At 39.9% G+C, this 19,131-nt stretch overlaps 2 protein-coding genes across 2 annotated transcripts; both read left to right on the forward strand.

Moving 5' to 3' along the window:
* Positions 1-5,313: 5,313 nt before the first annotated feature.
* On the forward strand, positions 5,314-7,587 carry LOC110687174. Its single transcript, XM_021863788.1, has one exon. The coding sequence runs from the start codon at positions 5,314-5,316 to the stop codon at positions 7,585-7,587; it is 2,274 nt and encodes a 757-aa protein (XP_021719480.1).
* A 5,612-nt stretch (positions 7,588-13,199) lies between these two features.
* Positions 13,200-18,706, forward strand: LOC110687287 (pre-mRNA-splicing factor CWC22 homolog). The gene is made up of 7 exons (XM_021863917.1): positions 13,200-15,496; positions 15,590-15,779; positions 16,393-16,496; positions 16,594-16,696; positions 16,830-17,131; positions 17,638-17,943; positions 18,108-18,706. Exons 1-7 carry the CDS (start codon positions 13,799-13,801, stop codon positions 18,528-18,530), a joined length of 3,126 nt encoding a protein of 1,041 aa, XP_021719609.1. The 5' UTR covers positions 13,200-13,798; the 3' UTR covers positions 18,531-18,706.
* Positions 18,707-19,131: the final 425 nt, after the last annotated feature.

The following is a 19,131-nucleotide window of genomic DNA, read 5'->3' on the forward strand; positions in this document are numbered from 1 at the left end:
ATCAAGTGTCGAAGGACCTTTCTCCCAAAGTTGACGTATAAACGGAAAATCACGTAAAAGATGAGAAACCGTGTCTACATCACCATGAAATAAAATACACATGGATTTACAGGAAGACCCTTCGAACTCAAAGTCGACGATAGGGGTAAATCATCATGAAACAACTTCCAAGAAAACATCTTAAACCGGGGAAGGAGAGGCAAACCCCAAAAAAATTTCCACCACGGGGCAGGAGTGCGTTCACTAACAACCAAATGCATGGACTGATGAACCAGCAAAGTATAAGCCAATTTGGTTGAAAATCGACCATCCCATGTAAACTTCCAGTAAACAAAATCATCCATCGGATGCTGAGGCCGCTCCGCCGAAAGAATATGTTGCGTTGTAGCATTGTCGAAAAGCCGATGGATCTTAGAAGAGTCCCACGCGCCAGATTGCGAAATAATGATAGAAGAAACGTGACTTGGAACCTCCAACTTAGACACAGAAGATTTATTCCACCGAACATCCCAGGGCCCAATCATCCTCGAGAATGCGAACCTTTGAATTTGAACCCACCTTCCAAGCTAGACCCTTTACCAAGGTAGACTGTCCTTCCAGCAAACCGCGACAACCCCAAGAAGGTCGCGGAATCCTAGCCAAGCCAAAGGAATGAAGAGAAGGATATTTCACACACAATACTTTAGAGAATAAAAGCTGAGTATGGTGATGAATCCGCCAACATTGCCGGACGAGCAAGGCCTGATTAAAATGCTCCATGCTTTGAAGACCTAAACCACCCAAACCCTTAGGAAGATGAAACAAAGAGACGGAACGAAAGGCCAACCCCCTGGAAGAGGATAAGGAGCGCCACCAGAAACGGGCAAGCATGCTATCAATGTGATGACATATCGAGGCTAGGATATGAAAAATCGACAAGACGTGATTAAAAAATGAAACCAATACTGAATTGATAATGACCAATTTAACTGCCGCCGATAACCTGAGAGAGGAAAACTATGAAAGACGATTAGAAACCATATACCAAAATTATGATACTTTCTTTCCCGGGTTTACAAGTAAACCCAAGTAAGAACTAAGGGACGACTTGTGTTGAAGACTCAAGCACTGAGCCATATAATCACGGTAGTTAGGCGAAGTATTCAGGCTAAACTTCATAAAAGATTTTTGAAGATTAATCATTTGTCCAGACACCTCACATAAATTTTGAATAACAGCTAGAAGATGGTCACAAGCAGCAGGAGACACCTGAAAGAACAACAATGAGTCATCAACAAAAAACAAATGTGAAATAGAAGGGCCCCCTCGTGAAATTCGAATGCCCTGGATCACAGATTGCTCCTCCACTCGATGTAACAATGCAGAAAAAACCTCCATACAAAGTACAAAAAGATATGAAGAGAGAGGGTCCCCTTGACGAAGACCGCAACAAGGCTGAAAAGCGGGTGAAGGATTACCGTTTACCAAGACCTGATATGAGATTGTAGAAATGCACTGGTGAATAATATGAAGCAAATACGAGGGAAAACCAAAAGCCTGAAGGGTACGCAACAGAAAGTCCCAACTAACACGGTCATATGCCTTATTCATATCTAGTTTAAGAGCTGCATAGAATCGTTTACGAGCCTTACAAGCATTTATAAATAAAAAATTCTTCTGACCAATCAAACCACTATCTAATAACAGTCGCCGAGGAACAAAAGCATTTGATAATCTGACACCAAGGAAAGTAAAACCAGCCGAAGGCGACCCGTTAGACATTTAGCAATGCACTTGTAAAGAACATTGCACAGGCCAATCGGCCAAAACTGAGAAACCAATTCAAGACAATAAACCTTAGGAAGCAGGACATGAAAGGTACGATTCCAGCCCTTAAGCATATAACCATGAGCAAAAAAGTACTGAATCGTAGAAACGACAAATGGGCCTACATCCTTCCAATGAGTCTTGAAAAAAGCAGAAGGAAAAGAATCCGGACCAAGGCCCTTATTGTCGTCGATGGCAAACATAGCGTCTTAAATCTCGATGTCCGAAAAGGGAAGCATTAGCTGTTGAGTTTGTTCTGAAGAAAGAGAGGGCAACTGCAACTGGTCCCACTAGGAAGATTCTGGAATAATAGACGTATGAGCTCGGTTATATAAATCCTTGTGGAATGAAAATACAAGAGACCGAACCCCTACCGGGTCAAAAATCAACAACCCATTCGAATCCTTCAAACAGTGGATGACATTACGCCTACTCCAAAACTGAACCAAGGAGAAAAGCAACTTAGAATGGACTTCCCCCATGGCATCCCATCTGATTTTAGCACGTTGGCACCAATAGGCCGCATGAACATCCGCTAACTTTTCCTCCTTCGTTGTAATGAAAAGACAACGATTAACCTAACGATCCATATTGAATTCTTCTTGATTAATATCCGAAGCCAAGGTTTTCCAATTAATCCCCCAAACCTTCTTATAAGAAGTACACCAAGCTAGTAAACGAGCCTTAAGAATCGAAAGCTTTCATGACAACGAAAACATTGGTGAACCAGCAAAAAACAAAGATAAAACCGATACTATAATGGATTAAACTTCCTTTGCCGACAAACACCAATTTTCAATTCTATAAGGTCGCATGGTCTGATCCCGGCTTTCTGAGTCGAATTAAATAACAGCCGCATGATCCGAAAACAAGATAGGTTGATGAAAAACTGTAGTATTGATAAGTGACTTTTATGTCAGTTTTAGGGGTGTCTTTAGAGTAGTTTTCCAGCTTATTTCCCAATAATTTAGCTCTTTTTAACCCTTATTCCTTTTATTTTCATTATTTCGTTATTTGTCTCTTTTTATGAGCATTTGCTTGATTTTAAATAGTTTTTAAATATATTTTCATAGGTTATGTTTCAAATTTTATTAGTTTTCAGTTAGTTTTAGTTAATCATAATTTTCTCACTTTTCTCTATCTATTCATTTTATTTTAGGTTTAAGTTTGATTTAATCATTTTATTTCACTTGATTTTATTCTTTTCTTTTGTTTTATTTTATTTTTATTTAGTTCCGATTATCCCTCGTGTTTTATTGTTTTTGTAGGAGTGTTTGGGTCAAAGCTCGCGTTTCAAATTTGGAGTCAAATCCGAGTTTCGAGTCAAGTCAAACCCACAAATTCTTCCCCTTACCTTCCCCTGCTTCACAAATCTGCTGCCCTCTTTACCTACACCCCACAATCACCTAAACCTACACTACACCAACTCAACCAACTCTCTCCCCTGCTTCCTGCTAACGCACCAAAACACTCCCTTGTTCCTCTCCCACCAACGCCGCTGCCCAAGCCACCCAAAGCAGCCCCTCCTCACCGAAATCAATCACCAACTGCCGCCCAAATTAGCCCCTGCTCCACCGCACCATTTTCCACAATTAAACCACCCCCTGCCATCATTGCTCTAAGCCGAACCGACAACAACAACAGCAGCTCCCACACAACCCTCGCGGCTCCCTCACTCAGCCACCAACTGACCCAGCCACCTAGTTCGGCGGTGCCGCTCCACCATCATCCGCAACGCCCACACCACCAATCGAATTCGGCAGCAACCTCCAAAGCAGAGCAACCGCGCCAAAAAGCCCACAAATCAGCCCCAAATTGCAGACCCTTTAGAGCGGGAGCTGAGTTTCAAAGCGGTCTGTTGGTTTATTTTGGGGGATTTAGTTTTGTTTTTATATTTTTCCTTTTTCTTTCTTTCTTCATTTATTTCCTTAATTTTCTTTTATTTTATTTTGTCTTTTTAGTTTTCTTTATTATATTAAGGTTTTTTTTAGTCTTATTTCCCTATTTTATTAGCTTGTATATAAATAGCCCTTTTGGGGTTTATTACTCTTAACTTACATTTTACCCTAGATTACATTAGTTTTAGGTCTCTCACTTTTATTTTCTCTCTCTTAATTTAGGTTTAGCTTAGAATTTTTATCTTTAGAGAGAGAAAGTGAGAAAAATCATAGAAATATGGAAGATTTGGATGATTATTTGATGACAAAGTGATAATTGAGCATTTCTTACTCAGTCTCCTTTATTTATTGTTTTATTTATTGTTTTTATTTAGTTACTTTTATTAGTTTAATCTTTGTTTGAACTTGTTAATTAGTTGTTAACCTTTGCTTAGTTATTGTTCATTTGTCCTTAATGCTAAGTTTAGTTGCATTTTTAGCTAGTTTCTTCTTCTATTTTACTATGCTAGGCTAGGTTCGTTTTCAATCTAGGGTAGTGGGTGATGAATGTTTTTGATGTTTGATGATGATTTATGATTGTTTGATTGGGATTATTGGATTATTTGAGATATTTGATGATGTATTTATTGATTGAAGTTTTTTTGGTCAATTGATTTCATGACAATATTTTAAAATTTACTTATTTAAAATAGACGCTCACAAATTATCACGTTTGTTACATTTTAGTTATATGTTCATTTCGGTTCTATAACATGTTCTTTAACAATATGTTCTTTTCATATTGGCTATATGTTCTTTACAATTCTATACTATGTTATTTCCGCCTTTTTTTTTTGGAATGGATGTACCATGAGCAAGGTACATCCATCTCCACGAACCACTGATTAATTATCTACTAGATATTAAATTATAAAGTTACTGAAATTAGAAAACTAAAAACTCATCTCTGTATTAGAATGTAAAATACGGATTTTTCACGAGATACCCTTGAGTTCTAACAAAATTCACAAGATACCCCTTTGATTTTAAAAATTCACTAGGTAGGCAAGTTGTTAGAATCCGCCTCTTTCTCTATGTATCCCCCTTCCTTTTTCCTTGTATTTTCCTTATGTAGTGTCTTCTAAGTCTTTCTTTTTGTTTTCTAGGCTCTAGGGAAAATTATTGTGTTACTGTAGTTTCAGCGTTCACTAGTATTTCTCCATGTAATCAATATAAAGCTCTTTGTGGGGCGAATGGTTGAATGAATGAAAGCTCCTATCCGGGTTGCCTTTGCTTTAAGACTTGTGTGTTGATTTAAGCCTTTATAGATATTGTGCTTGCCTTGTTTTAAAGCCTCCCCACCAAACCAAGAGAACCTCAAAAGACGCCTTACTTATCGTCGGTCCCGCTTGTGCCCGCTTCGAAATATCGGCCGTCACAAGCCCCGACTCAGCACTCGTTGTTGACGAGTGCTTCGTAGAGATACCTTTGGTCCGTGCTGCTGTGTGCCACGAACCCCCTTCGCTCTAGGCTTGCGTCCTTGTCGTCAAGAGATAAGTGCGCGCCGCACGATCCAGTGTCAAAACTCTCGGACCGTGACAGTTGGTATCAGAGCCAGGTTGCTCGAGATATGTCGAACGAAGAGATGCCAGGATATACGTTGGAAGAAAGACTTGCTTGGCTTGAAGGCAAGTCGGAACAGTGGGCTATGCTGGAAGAAAGGATGCCCAAGCTCGAAGATATTGTAATAAAGCAAGCCGAGCAACTGGAGAGGCTCGCGTCGACGGTGGATGGGTTGACGGAGCAGCTTAACTTTGTGCAAGGCTTAGCTGATGAGGCACAAGACAAATGTGCCACCTTGATGCGTGCCCAAAGAGGGCTCGGGGATAGTGGAGGTACTAAAATAAAACCTCCTAAACCTCGAACCTTTAATGGCACGAGAGACTCGAAGGAGGTTGAAAACTTCATCTTCGACATGGAGCAATACTTCCGTATATGTCGGTTGGAGGATAAACTGAAGATTGATACTGCCACGATGTACTTAGTGGACGATGCTAAGCTTTGGTGGCGTACCAAGTACGCCGATATTCAAGCTAAGAGAACGTCGGTAGACACTTGGGAGGATCTAAAGAAAGAGCCGATGGCTCAATTTTACCCCGAGAATACTGAGTTTGTCGCTCGCACCAAGCTTGCAACACTGCAACATAAGACCACTATTCGGGAGTATGTGAAGGAATATTCGGCGTGCATGTTAGAGATTCATGACATGTCAGAGAAGGACCGCCTATTCAACTTTGTGCGGGGTCTGAAAGATTGGGCTCAAAGGGAGATATGGCACCAGAAAATTGATACCTTATCAGGTGTTATAGCTGCAGCTGAAAGGTTGATGAATTACTCGTCAGACAAAGCACCCATCCAGAAAAAGGGAAATAGTGGGTCAACATCAAGCACCCCAAGGAGCACCAGTGGTAATTCTCAGGTTAGCTCGAACAGTGTGGGGAATAGGTTCAGGAATGGGGGAGAAGACTCGCGAAAGAATGTCTTCACCGCGTCTACGAACAGAGGTGGGTCCTCGGGGACATCATCATCATGGAACAAACCCCTCACCTGTATACTTTGTCGAGGGCCGCACAAATGGTTTGAGTGCCAGCATAAGTCAGAAATAGACAACCTCCAAAAGAAACTCTCCTCCATGTCCTCTGACCCTCATAAAGGAGATAACAAAGAGGAGGACGTGGGAAGCGAAGAAGAACCCTCTAAGTTGGGGGCAGTGTATTGCATGTACGCTATGGGAAAAGAAACATCGGAAGATAAGGGTCGGGTTACCAGCCTGATGTACATAGATGTCTGGATAAACGGGAAGAAGGCTCGGGCGATGGTTGATACAGGGGCAACTCATAATTTCATCACGAAGCGCGAGGCAAATAGGTTAAGGCTGAGAGCCGTGTATAGTGGTGGTCGCATGAAGGCTGTGAACTCTGAAGCACAACCGACTTGCGGCGTGGCAAAGAATGTAAGCACCAGGATTGGGGAATGGAATGGGAGCCTGGACTTCACAGTGGCAACAATGGATGATTTTGAGCTGGTCCTTGGGATGGATTTCCTACACACCAGCAAGGCTGTCCCGATGCCCCACCTAGGGTCCTTACTTGTGACAAGCCACCAACCATGCCTCCTACGGACATACGCCCAAGCTGAAAAGGGAAAAGAATTGAAAGGCCCTCTTCTCTCGGCGATGCAACTCAAGAAGGGGATGAGGAGGAACGAGCCCACGTTCCTCGCCACCCTCTCGATGAAGGACGAGGAGGTCAAAGGCGATATCCCGGAAGTCATAGGAGAGTTGCTCGAGGAATATGCAGACATACTTCCTAAGGAGCTCCCAAAACCTCTTCCTCCTCGAAGGGCCATAGATCACAGCATTGAATTGATGGCAGGTGCTAGACCACCTGCGCGAAGCCCCTACCGGATGGCCCCTCCGGAACTTGCAGAGTTACGTAAACAGTTGGACGGGTTGTTAGAAGCTGGGTTCATCCGGCCTTCCAGAGCTCCCTATGGAGCACCGGTCCTTTTCCAGAAGAAGCAAGATGGGAGTTTGAGACTGTGTATCGACTATAGAGCCTTAAACAAGCTGACAGTGAGGAATCACTATCCGATACCGTTGGTAGCAGACTTGTTCGATCAGCTAGGAGATGCTGTGTACTTCACGAAGCTTGATCTAAGGTCCGGCTACCATCAAGTCCGAATTGCTCAGGGGGATGAACCAAAGACAGCTTGCGTCACCAGATACGGCGCGTTTGAGTGGTTGGTCATGCCGTTTGGGCTAACAAATGCGCCCGCAACATTCTGTACCTTGATGAATCAAGTCTTCCACGACTACCTTGATAAGTTTGTGGTTGTTTACTGACATCGTAATCTTCAGCAACACCCTAGAAGATCACTTAGAACACCTAAGGAAGGTGTTTGAGAAGTTAAGACAACATCACCTGTTCGTGAAGCGGGAAAAATGTGCTTTTGCGAAGGAAGAAGTAAGCTTCCTTGGCCATTTTGTAGGAGGAGGCCGCATAAGGATGGATCCTAAGAAAATCCAAGCTATTAGTGATTGGCAAGCTCCGAAGAACGTCTCAGAATTAAGGTCGTTTTTGGGGTTGGCTAACTACTATCGCCGCTTCATTCAGGGATATTCAGAGATAGCAAGTCCCCTCACGGACTTGTTGAAGAAAGACAACAAATGGAATTGGTTGGAAAAACAACAAGGGGCTTTCCTCAAGCTCAAAGAAGCAGTAATGAAGGAACCAGTTTTAGCCCTCCCTAACATTAACAAGCCGTTTGAAGTTGAGACGGATGCATCCGACTATGCATTGGGCGGTGTCTTACTGCAAGAGGGCCACCCAGTTGCTTATGAGAGCCGGAAGTTGAGTGGAGCCGAGAGAAGGTATGCCGCCCAAGAAAAAGAGCTGTTAGCCATTGTTCACTGTTTGAAGGGGTGGAGACACTACTTGTTGGGAGCAAAGTTTATTGTTCGCACCGACAACACTGCGGCCAGCTACTTCCTCACCCAACCAAAGTTAACGGGGAAGCAAGCTCGTTGGCAGGAGGTCCTAGCGGATTTTGATGTGGAGTTCACGTACAAGACTGGAGCCAGTAACAAAGTAGCCGATGCCTTGAGCCGTCGTGCCGATCTGGCCCCCCTACAAAGACTGTCTCCCATGTCAGCGAGCAATGTCACCACCTCAGTCAAAGAACAAGTCAAACACCACCTCTCAGAAGACCCCATGACGAACACTATTAAAGGGCTGATAGAAGAAGGAAAGACAAGACGCTTCTAGATAGAAGACGGGCTCATTTTCACAAAGGGTAACAAGCTATTCATACCAAAGGCGGGAGGCCTGCGGAAGATGCTCTTGAAGGAATGTCATGATACCCTATGGGCCGGACACCCCGGGTGGCAGAGGACTTTAAGCTTACTATCCTTGGGGTATTATTGGCCGGGAATGAAAGAAGATGTCATGAGTTACACCCGGACCTGCTTGGTTTGTCAACAAGACAAGGTAGACCGTCAGAAACCTGGAGGCCTCCTAGATCCTCTTCTCGTGCCGACACGTCCGTGGGAAAGCATATCAATGGACTTCATCAGTGGTCTCCCCAAAGTGGACCAGTACTCTGCAGTGATGGTGGTGATTGACCGATTCTCCAAATATGCCACCTTTGTCCCCATGCAGAAGGCTTGTGGTGCGGAGGAGACGACATCATTGTTCTTTAAACATGTGGTGAAGTATTGGGGGTTGCCCTAGAGCATAGTCAGCGACCGAGATACAAGATTCACGAGCATATTCTGGACAGAGTTGTTCCAGCTGCTGGGGTCAGACTTAAACATGTCTTCAAGTCACCACCCTCAATCTGATGGCCAAACAGAGAGATTCAACAGTCTCTTAGAGGAATACTTGAGACACTTCGTTAGCGCCAACCAGAAGGATTGGGTGAAGCTCCTTGATGTCGCCCAACTTTGCTTCAATTCCCAAAAGAGTACCGCATCCAACAGAAGTCCGTTTGAACTGGTGATGGGCCAACAACCTCTCCTGCCCCACACCATAGCAACATCCGAAGATGGGAGGAGCCGCGAAGCACGAGAGTTTAAGCGAGAATGGCAGCAAAACATGGAAGTTGCTCGCGCATACTTGGAGCGGGCATCGAAGAGAATGAAGAAGTGGGCCGATCAGAATAGAAGACCGGTGGAGTTTGATGTGGGGGATATGGTGATGGTGAAGGTCCTCCTAGAACAGCTCAAGTTCCTTAGAGGAAGAGATCGCAGGCTGATCAGAAAATATGAAGGCCCCATCCGCATCACTAAACGGATTGGGAAGAGTGCGTACAAGGTTGAGCCGCCTACGTGGATGAAGATACACCCTGTCTTCCACGTTAGTCGTCTCAAACCCTATCATCCAGATCTAGAAGACAGCAACCGCAACACCAGCAACCGCGCCAACATCAGAACCAGGGCGAGAGCCACACCAGCAACAGAGGAGTGAAGCTGTTATTTCCTTTTCTTTACATATATGTTTTGTTTTTGTAAGTCGACGAGGTCGTCGACAGCTTAAGTGGGGGAGGATGTTAGAATCCGCCTCTTTCTCTATGTATCCCCCTTCCTTTTTCCTTGTATTTTCCTTATGTAGTGTCTTCTAAGTCTTTCTTTTTGTTTTCTAGGCTCTAGGGAAAATTATTGTGTTACTGTAGTTTCAGCGTTCACTAGTATTTCTCCATGTAATCAATATAAAGCTCTTTGTGGGGCGAATGGTTGAATGAATGAAAGCTCCTATCCGGGTTGCCTTTGCTTTAAGACTTGTGTGTTGAGTTAAGCCTTTATAGATATTGTGCTTGCCTTGTTTTAAAGCCTCCCCACCAAACCAAGAGAACCTCAAAAGACGCCTTCCTTATCGTCGGTCCCGCTTGTGCCCGCTTCGAAATATCGGCCGTCACAAGCCCCGACTCAGCACTCGTTGTTGACGAGTGCTTCGTAGAGATACCTTTGGTCCGTGCTGCTGTGTGCCACGAACCCCCTTCGCTCTAGGCTTGCGTCCTTGTCGTCAAGAGATAAGTGCGCGCCGCACGATCCAGTGTCAAAACTCTCGGACCGTGACACAAGTACCCTTGAAATTTTTGTGTAATATACCAAACACCCCTATAAATAACCGATATTGCATATGTTAACTAAAATGACTCAAAATCAGTTGACCTATAATAATGTAATTCCTCTAACATTATATACTAAGTCATAAGAAGCCTTATAAAAGCAAACAAAATTGTTAAAAAGACACTTTATTGAATCTATTATAACCATTGATTCAAGGCATCTCCTATTGATGTTAGAGGACATTTTTGATAAATTATGGGTTAATAGGTGAATTAAGCTATAAGGTCACTAATTTTAGATTATTTAAGTTAGTGGAATTAATAAATGTGAATTATTAAGAGTATCTGGTACATTATATCCAAATCTCAAGGGAACCTAATGAATTTTAAAAAACATAGTGATATTTTGCGAATATTGTTAAACCTCAAGGTATCTGGTGAAAAATCTATTTAAATTATCTATTCATTTATCTCATCCTAGACAATAATCCTTGGGACGTAGACACATAGTGCGTAGAGGACGACTAGTACAAATTGTTCATGCGGCACCTGGATTGACCGACTTACGTACAACAAGCACATAAAAAATCTATAGACGAGGAATACAATACTCAAATGACCCTAATTTGTATGGAGTAACAAGACTTTGACATCAATATAAGCACACATTGACACATACATGGGGAATTGCCTCATATGTAACACAGAAACTAACTATATATGGCATAGGATCGAGGAAACTGTGAGCACGTAACAAGTAGAGAGCTCTGAATGAACTATGTTTACTTCTATTTCTTACTTTTTATTGGTTGCCCCCTCCTCAGGCACAGGCATATTTAATTAAGTTTACGCATTACATAATACTTCTTCCGTTTTTAATTTTTAGTTGATACCATTTGACTTTTGCACTATTTACAAACTATGCTTTAACTAACTTTTGTGATCTATAACTATAATAAAATATAGTTATATGAGATCTTATTTAAATTGTCCAAAAATGTATATTTTATTAATATCCACTTTTTATGAGTTTACATTGTTTATAATTAGAGATATTAATCGTTAAAATTGTGCATTGACAAACATAATAATAAAATGATGTCAACTATAAAGACGGAGACGGTATGATTTAGTCCCACATTATCACATCTAAGGTTTTATTGAGTACACTGTACACCTATTGTGCCTCGTATTATTTGGCTGACACCTAATTGAGAACTATTTTCATTACCTTCTGTTTATTTATTTTCTTTATAAATCTAAGCTTTCTTCTCAAGCAACACATAATAAAATTTATCTTCTTTACAAATTATACTGTTATGAATCATGATAGATGAAAAAAAAAAAATTAACAAACAAGAACACTAATTTTACGTGGTTCACCGTTCACTCACGACAATTTTATACTACAATCCACAAACAAGTGAGAGGAGAGTTTTGTTGATCTCGAGTATAGTACAAAATATAGATAAGTTAAAACCTAGCGAGCTAGGAGTTTATATAGTACTTCAAAAACAAAAAGATTATATTGACTGAAAAATATAGATTCAAAAATTGAAAACCCACCATGTTATTCAAAGAGGGGTAGCACATTCAAGGCATATTTTAACAAATAAAAACACATGTATTCTATAATTTTGGGTTCATATGTGTATTATTGTGCAGGATGACTTCGACCTTAGGGCAACAAATTTTTTTATACTATGACATCACATTAATTCATTGTTATTGATTACCTCCGTTTCTTTTTAGTTGACGCGTTTTTTTAGTTACGTTTGCCAATGCACAACTTCAATTATATAAAATATCTTTAATTACTGATAAGCAAAAATTATAAAAAGTTGATATTTGAAAATATATATCGTGACGAATATAACAAGATCTCACATGATTATATTTTTCATTACGTGTTAACTAAAAAAAAACGGAGGTATTTGAACCTTATTAGCCATGTTCTTATCAATCATATCAAAACTTATTAGCTCCAAAAATATCCTACTAGAATTAATATATTTTTTTTAGTAGCTCCTACTAGAATTATTTAGATCTAAAGTAACTAAAGCCTTTAACTTATCAAAACTTATCCAAACTTATTTTTTGCCTTAAGATTATACTAGTGTTATATATAACTTATATGTATGAACTTGTTTGCTATTCCATCGATTTGTGTGCCAAAAAATGTTATGTTAAGGGTTTACGAGTTATTTTAGTCCTTAAAATTCCAAATTGACCTCGGAATTGGCACGCAAAAAAAAAGAACGTAAGTGCCTCGTTTTGCGTATTAAAAATGTATCAATTTGTGTTTAGTCGTGACAACGAGGCCCTTATGTTAATTTTTTTGTCAATTCCGAACTCAATTTGGCTCCTTAGAAACTAAAATGGCCCCTAAAACCTTAACGAAACATTTTTCGGCACGCAAATCGATGAAAAGATTGAATTGGGTTGCAGTTTACAATTTATTACTACTTTTGGGCTGCAGTTTACAATTTTTTTTTAAATGGTTGCAATTTGCAAAACACAAACTTTAAATGGTTGTAGTTGGCAAATTTTCCTTATCTATTTAACTATTACTAAAACAAAATATGCTGACATCATTAAGGAACACATGTCAACTTCTCATGAAATTTTTTCCCTCCTAAACTATTTTTGACATTATTTTTTTTATCTATTTATTTCCTTCTATGTTTCAAGACTAAAAAAATACAATACTTCTTTTAAAATTAATTAATGAGATTATGATTACACTTTTTTCTAATATATAAAGAATATTGACAATCATTTTAAACAAATAATAGCTATTTAAATTGTGCAACGCGACTAAACTAGTAACTTCTATATGTAGAAATAGGGTTGGCTCCAAAAGTGATGCATTTTATAAAAACGATAAGTATTAAAAAAGGCCGAGCCGGAGTGAAGGGATATTTCTGGCAATTCCATGAGTAAGGGTAGAAAATAAAAAAAACATCCTAATCGTCCATTTCCCTCCGTGAATTTACCCAGTTACCCTAAACACACACTAAACCAAATCGGCCGTTTCCCTCTCTTCATCCCGTTTCCGTAGATCCGACGCCTCACTGGGTTTACGCAACGTCTCATTAATCTCCATCCTCTATTGAAGCGTGCTCTGATTTCTCCATTGAAGCAGCTTCTGAGCTTTTTCTCCCCATTAAAACAGATTCTGAGGTAACATTTTGTTTTGAATATCAACCTAGGGTTTAGTTTCACACTATCGTTGATTTCATTGTCGATTTAGGGTATTGAACTATTCGTTGTAATTACTCTAGATTATTACGAGTGATTTTGAATATCAATTTCACAATCTAGGGTTTAGTGTTGGTTTATTTTTCATTATAGTCGATTTAGGGTTTTTCTGAGGTGGATTGTTGAACTATTCATTATAATTACTCAAGTTATGAAAGATTATATCGAGCAATTTTGTTGCTAGACTAGAATTTTTCTATTGATATTCGTAATCGAGAATAGTTTTTATGGAGGAGGAAAGAGATGGAAATACGAAGAGACGAGATGAAGGAGAAAGGAATGAACGTGGAGGGAGCGATTCAGAGTATTCTGATAAAGAGAGGGATAGGAGGAGAAGGGTGGAGGAGGATGGAGATCGTAGGAATAGGAAGAGAAGAGATAATGGACGTGGAGGGAGTGATTCAGAGAGTTCTGATATAGAGAGGGATAGGAAAAGAAGTGAGAGGCAAGAGCGACCGAATAGAAGGGTGGAGGAGGATGGCAATGGAAATAGGAAGAGAAGGGGTGGAAGAGAAAGGAATGGGCGTGGAGGGAGTGATTCAGAGGGTTCTGATATAGAGAGGGATAGGAAGAGAAGTGAGTGGCAAGAGCGGGAGCAGGAGCGACCTAGGAGAAGGGTGGAGGAGGATAAAGATGGGAATAGGAAGAGAAGGGATGGAGGAGAAAGGAATGGTGGGCGTGGAGGGAGTGATTCAGAGGGTTCTGATAAAGAGAGGGATAGGAAGAGAAGTGAGAGGCAAGAGAAGGAGCTACCTAGGAAGAGATCTGATGATGATGGGGGGAATAAAAAGAGAAGAGATATTAGTGACAAGAATGGGCTTCGAGAGAATCATTCAGAAAGTTCTGGTGATGAGAGGGATAGAAAGAGAGGTGAGACACAAGCACAAGAGAAGCCTAGGAAAAGGTTGGATAATGAAGAAGCTGGTGATGGGAATAGAAGTGGTAATAGGGAGAGGAATGGGCGTCAAGCTAGCGATTCAGGGAGTTCTGATGAAGGGAGGGATTGGAAGAGTAGTGGGAGACGAGAAAAGGAGCAACATAACAAGAGGTTGGATGACAAAGAAGATGGCAAGGAAACGGTTATTGAAGGAAGGCATGGTAGAAGAATGAATGAAAGAAACAGTTATACTGGCCGTCGAGGGAATGACTCAGAAAGTTCTGGTGAGAACCGGCGACGGGATAGGGAGAGACGCAAACAGAAAAGAGAGAGGAGAAGTGACTCAGAAAGTTCTAGTGAGGACCGGCGACGGGATAGGGAGAGACGCAGACGAGAAAGAGGGAGGAGAAGGCACCGATATGACACGGATGATTCCTCTGATTCTGATGGGCGTAGAAAAAGGCATAGCATGCGAAGGAGTGATCGGAGAGAGGGTAGGACTAGTAAACAAACACATGATCTCGAGGAAGGGGAAATCAGATCTAGGAGAGAAACGAATGATAAAGCTTCTGAGTTGAAGCAACAAGGCAGGGATGTTATAGGAGAAGAGCCTGCAAAACCGCAAACACAGTCTACCACAGCAAATATGAATCCGGGTGGTGATCTTAGTACCCTTGGGAGGACTGGAGGAGTTTACATTCCACCATTTAAGTTGGCTCGAATGATGAAGGAAATTGAGGACAAAAGCAGTGTGGAATATCAGCGTTTGACATGGGATGCTCTTAGGAAGAGTATCAATGGTTTGGTAAACAAAGTGAATGCCATTAATATCAAGAACATTATCCCAGAACTGCTTGGCGAGAATCTCATCAGGGGAAGGGGTCTGTTTTGTCGATCATGCATGAAGTCCCAAATGGCATCACCAGGTTTTACTGATGTATTTGCTGCTCTGGTTGCTGTGGTCAATACCAAGTTCCCTGAAATTGGGGATCTTCTTTTGAGGAGGATTATTTTGCAGCTAAAGAGAGCTTACAAGCGTAATGATAAGGTTTGTATGATTATTACTGCTTTTCCAATACTTTAAAAAAAAAAAAATCTTTTCATCATTTATAGAGTTCTAATATGCTGAATTCGTTTACAGCCTCAACTGATGGCTGCTGTAAAATTCATAGCTCATCTAGTTAACCAGCAAGTTGCTCATGAGCTTGTTGCTTTGGAATTGCTCACCATTCTGTTGGAGCAGCCTAGTGATGATAGTGTTGAGGTTGCAGTTGATTTTGTCAAAGAATGTGGCTCTATTCTTCAAGACCTTTGTCCCAAGGGTCTGCATGGTTAGTTTACTTGTGGCACTATCTCTGCTGTTTAATGTTTTCATTGTTTTCAACGTGATTCATTTTTTCTGTGTCCTTCCATTTTGCATCTTTAAGTGCCAAACTTCAAAATTAATGGTGTGTTTGTATTACATTTTTGACAAAGAGAACGTTAAATATTTCAAAGCTCAGTACATTTTTCTAAGCTTGGTATCAAATGTGAGAACATTGCAGTGATATCTGTATTATCGTTTTTTTTTTTTTTTTGAAGTTAAATTAAAATATTAATAATTAATTGTGTAACAGACTTAGCCAAAACAGTTTAAAGTCAAGTACCTAAAAGAATGAGTGGAAGTTGGTACCTGAGAACCCATTTTTGATACTTCGGACAGTGAAGCATTTCTCATGATGATTAGTTAGTGTGATTCATCTATATTGTCTGTTGGTATATTGAATTCAGATGAACGCTTAAATGGTTTGTTCAAAGTGCTAAATTAAAATCATTGTTAAATTTGAACAAAATTTGTAATTCTGCATCTTCCGAGAGGTTGACTTTTTAGTTACCCTGTCTGCTTTTCCAAATTTTCTCTGGTCTTCACACTGTGCCATCTTATTTATCTGCATAAACTCTCAGGTATTTTTGAACGTTTTCGAGGAATTCTTCATGAAGGAGAGATTGACAAAAGGGTTCAATTTCTGATTGAAGGCCTGTTTGCCATAAGAAAGGCCAAATTCCAGGTTTGGTGTTATATTTAACTTATGATGGCTTGTTTATTTATTTGAATTCTCAAAAATGCTGAAGTATTGAATCTTCCAAGGTTATTTGGTTCTGCAGGGGCATCCAGCTGTTAGGCCTGAACTGGATCTTGTGGATCCAGAAGATCAGCTCACTCATGAGATGTCACTAGAAGATGAGATAGATCCTGAGACTGGTCTTGGTATTTGAACTATTCCCGCTATATTTATTTATTTATAATTTTTGCATTTATTAACTTGGATTAGATTGAGTGGCAATGTATCATTTTTGTTAGTGGTTCTTAGCACTACTATCTTGTTTATATGCAATTTCAGATATTTTCAAGCAAGATCCTAATTTTGTGGAAAATGAGAAAAAGTACGAGGAGCTGAAGAAATCCATACTGGGAGATGAGTCAGAGGAGGGCGAGGATGGCTCTGATGCTGGGTCTGATGATGATGAGGACGATGAAGAAGAGGATGAAGACGAAGAAGAGCAGCAAATGCAGATTAAAGATGAAACAGAAACCAACCTCATAAATCTTCGAAGAACAATCTACTTAACAATTATGTCCAGTGTAGATTTTGAAGAAGCTGGCCACAAGTTGCTAAAAATCAAACTTGAGCCTGGGCAAGAGGTTAGCAATTCTTCTCTGTGAATTTCCTCACCAGATTTTTGTGCTGCAATGAATTCATGGGACTTGATCTGAAAATTTGTCTGTCTGATAGTTTGGTCCCTTTGGAATATTCTTTTCCTTGCAGCCTTCAGTGTTCCACATGTTTTGTGTAAATTTACTTGAAACATTCTTTGCACCCTTCAGTGTTCCACATGTTTTGTGTAAATTTACTTGAATCATTCTTTGCACCCTTTCACAAATATTATGTAGACCTTTGATATATTATCCTACCCAGGCTCTGATATATACTTCCTGCCGCTTGAAATGTTAATGCTGCATTATGATTTGTTCTGCACTTTGAGTTTTATATGATCTCCCCTTTGTTGTCTTCCGTTGCTCTGAAGCTGATCATTAAAATTTTCATATTCTTGCCTCCATGCTGAATTTTGGCCTGCGTGTTGCACTGGCCTTTTCTGTATCTGGCTCATTGCATCTGTCTTTGTGCTGATCTCAAATTGTTGCTACAGATGGAGTTAAATATTATGTTGCTGGAGTGCTGCAGCCAAGAGAGGACATATCTCAGATATTATGGTCTTTTGGGCCAACGGTTTTGTATGCTTAACAAAGTGTATCAGGAAAATTTTGACAAGTGCTTTGTTCAGCAATACTCGATGATACATCGCCTTGAGACAAACAAATTACGGAATGTGGCCAAATTCTTTGCTCATTTGCTGGGCACTGATGCTCTTCCTTGGCATGTGTTAGCTTACATACGTTTGACTGAAGAGGACACAACTTCTTCATCTCGTATCTTCATTAAAATCCTTTTCCAGGTATCTAACAATAAGACTATTGTACTATTTTTTTTTTTTGAAAACGATAAGACTGTTGTATTACATTATTGAAGAATTTTATATAGTTTGTTTTATTTTGGATACACTTCTGCAGTTCTGCCTCATTGTCTGATTATTATTTTTGTTAAAAATCATTAATGCAGGAATTGTCTGAGCACCTTGGTATCCGGTTGCTGAATGAACGGCTTAATGATCCAGCAATGCAAGACTCCTTTGATTCGATTTTCCCAAAAGATAATCCCAGAAACACACGATTTGCGATCAACTTCTTCACATCCATTGGTCTTGGAGGAATAACTGAGAACTTGAGAGAGTACCTGAAGAACATGCCACGATTGATAATGCAACAACAGATTCCAGAGTCTGAAGCCAAACCTGAACCTGAATCTGCTTCTACTTCTGATACTTATTCAAGTTCAAATTCATCAGCCTCAGAGTCATCCTCCGCTGAATCTGATTCTAGTTCCGATGCAAGTTCATCAAGCTCAGATGATGATAGCCGTAATAAAAGGAAGAAGAATGATAGCGGTGGTGGTAGACATAGGAAACGAAGGAAGGGAGACTAGGAAACACACTGAAACCTTTTCTTCCCTCCTTGCATTGTAGAAACAAGTTTTATCCTCCTTAGTCTCCATCAAATGTAGATGACACTATTTATAGAGATGGAAACAGAATTTGTACTAGCATAGCTTATAATTTTATTATAGGTTTTTACAGTTTTGTAATAAATTGGTTCAATTTGTCTCATTTTTTTGGTTGAAATTACATGGTTTTTGTGACAGACAAACATTTGCCAGTATAATAAAAGGGAGGAATTAAGTATAATAATAGTAGTACTAATTATTAGTTAACATAAGTAGTAATTAATATAATAATAATATTTAGTAATATTAATTATTAATAATAATTAATACTAATAATAGTAATTTTTAATAATAATAAAAATAATTAATATAATAGAAATAGTAATAATAATAATACTAAATTAATAATAATAACTAATACAATTCCTTCAAAAATAATAACTAATGCTATATATATATATATATATGATACACGTCCTTCCTCACTTTGTCCATATCTTGGTTATATGTATGTGAATATTTTTTTTATACGTGGCAGGCCACATCGTGTTGCCGTGTGGCCAATCATTGTTGGGGTTACTTT

Source organism: Chenopodium quinoa, unplaced genomic scaffold, assembly GCF_001683475.1.
Source record: "Chenopodium quinoa cultivar QQ74 unplaced genomic scaffold, ASM168347v1, whole genome shotgun sequence".
NCBI classification, from domain to species: Eukaryota; Viridiplantae; Streptophyta; class Magnoliopsida; order Caryophyllales; family Amaranthaceae; genus Chenopodium; species Chenopodium quinoa.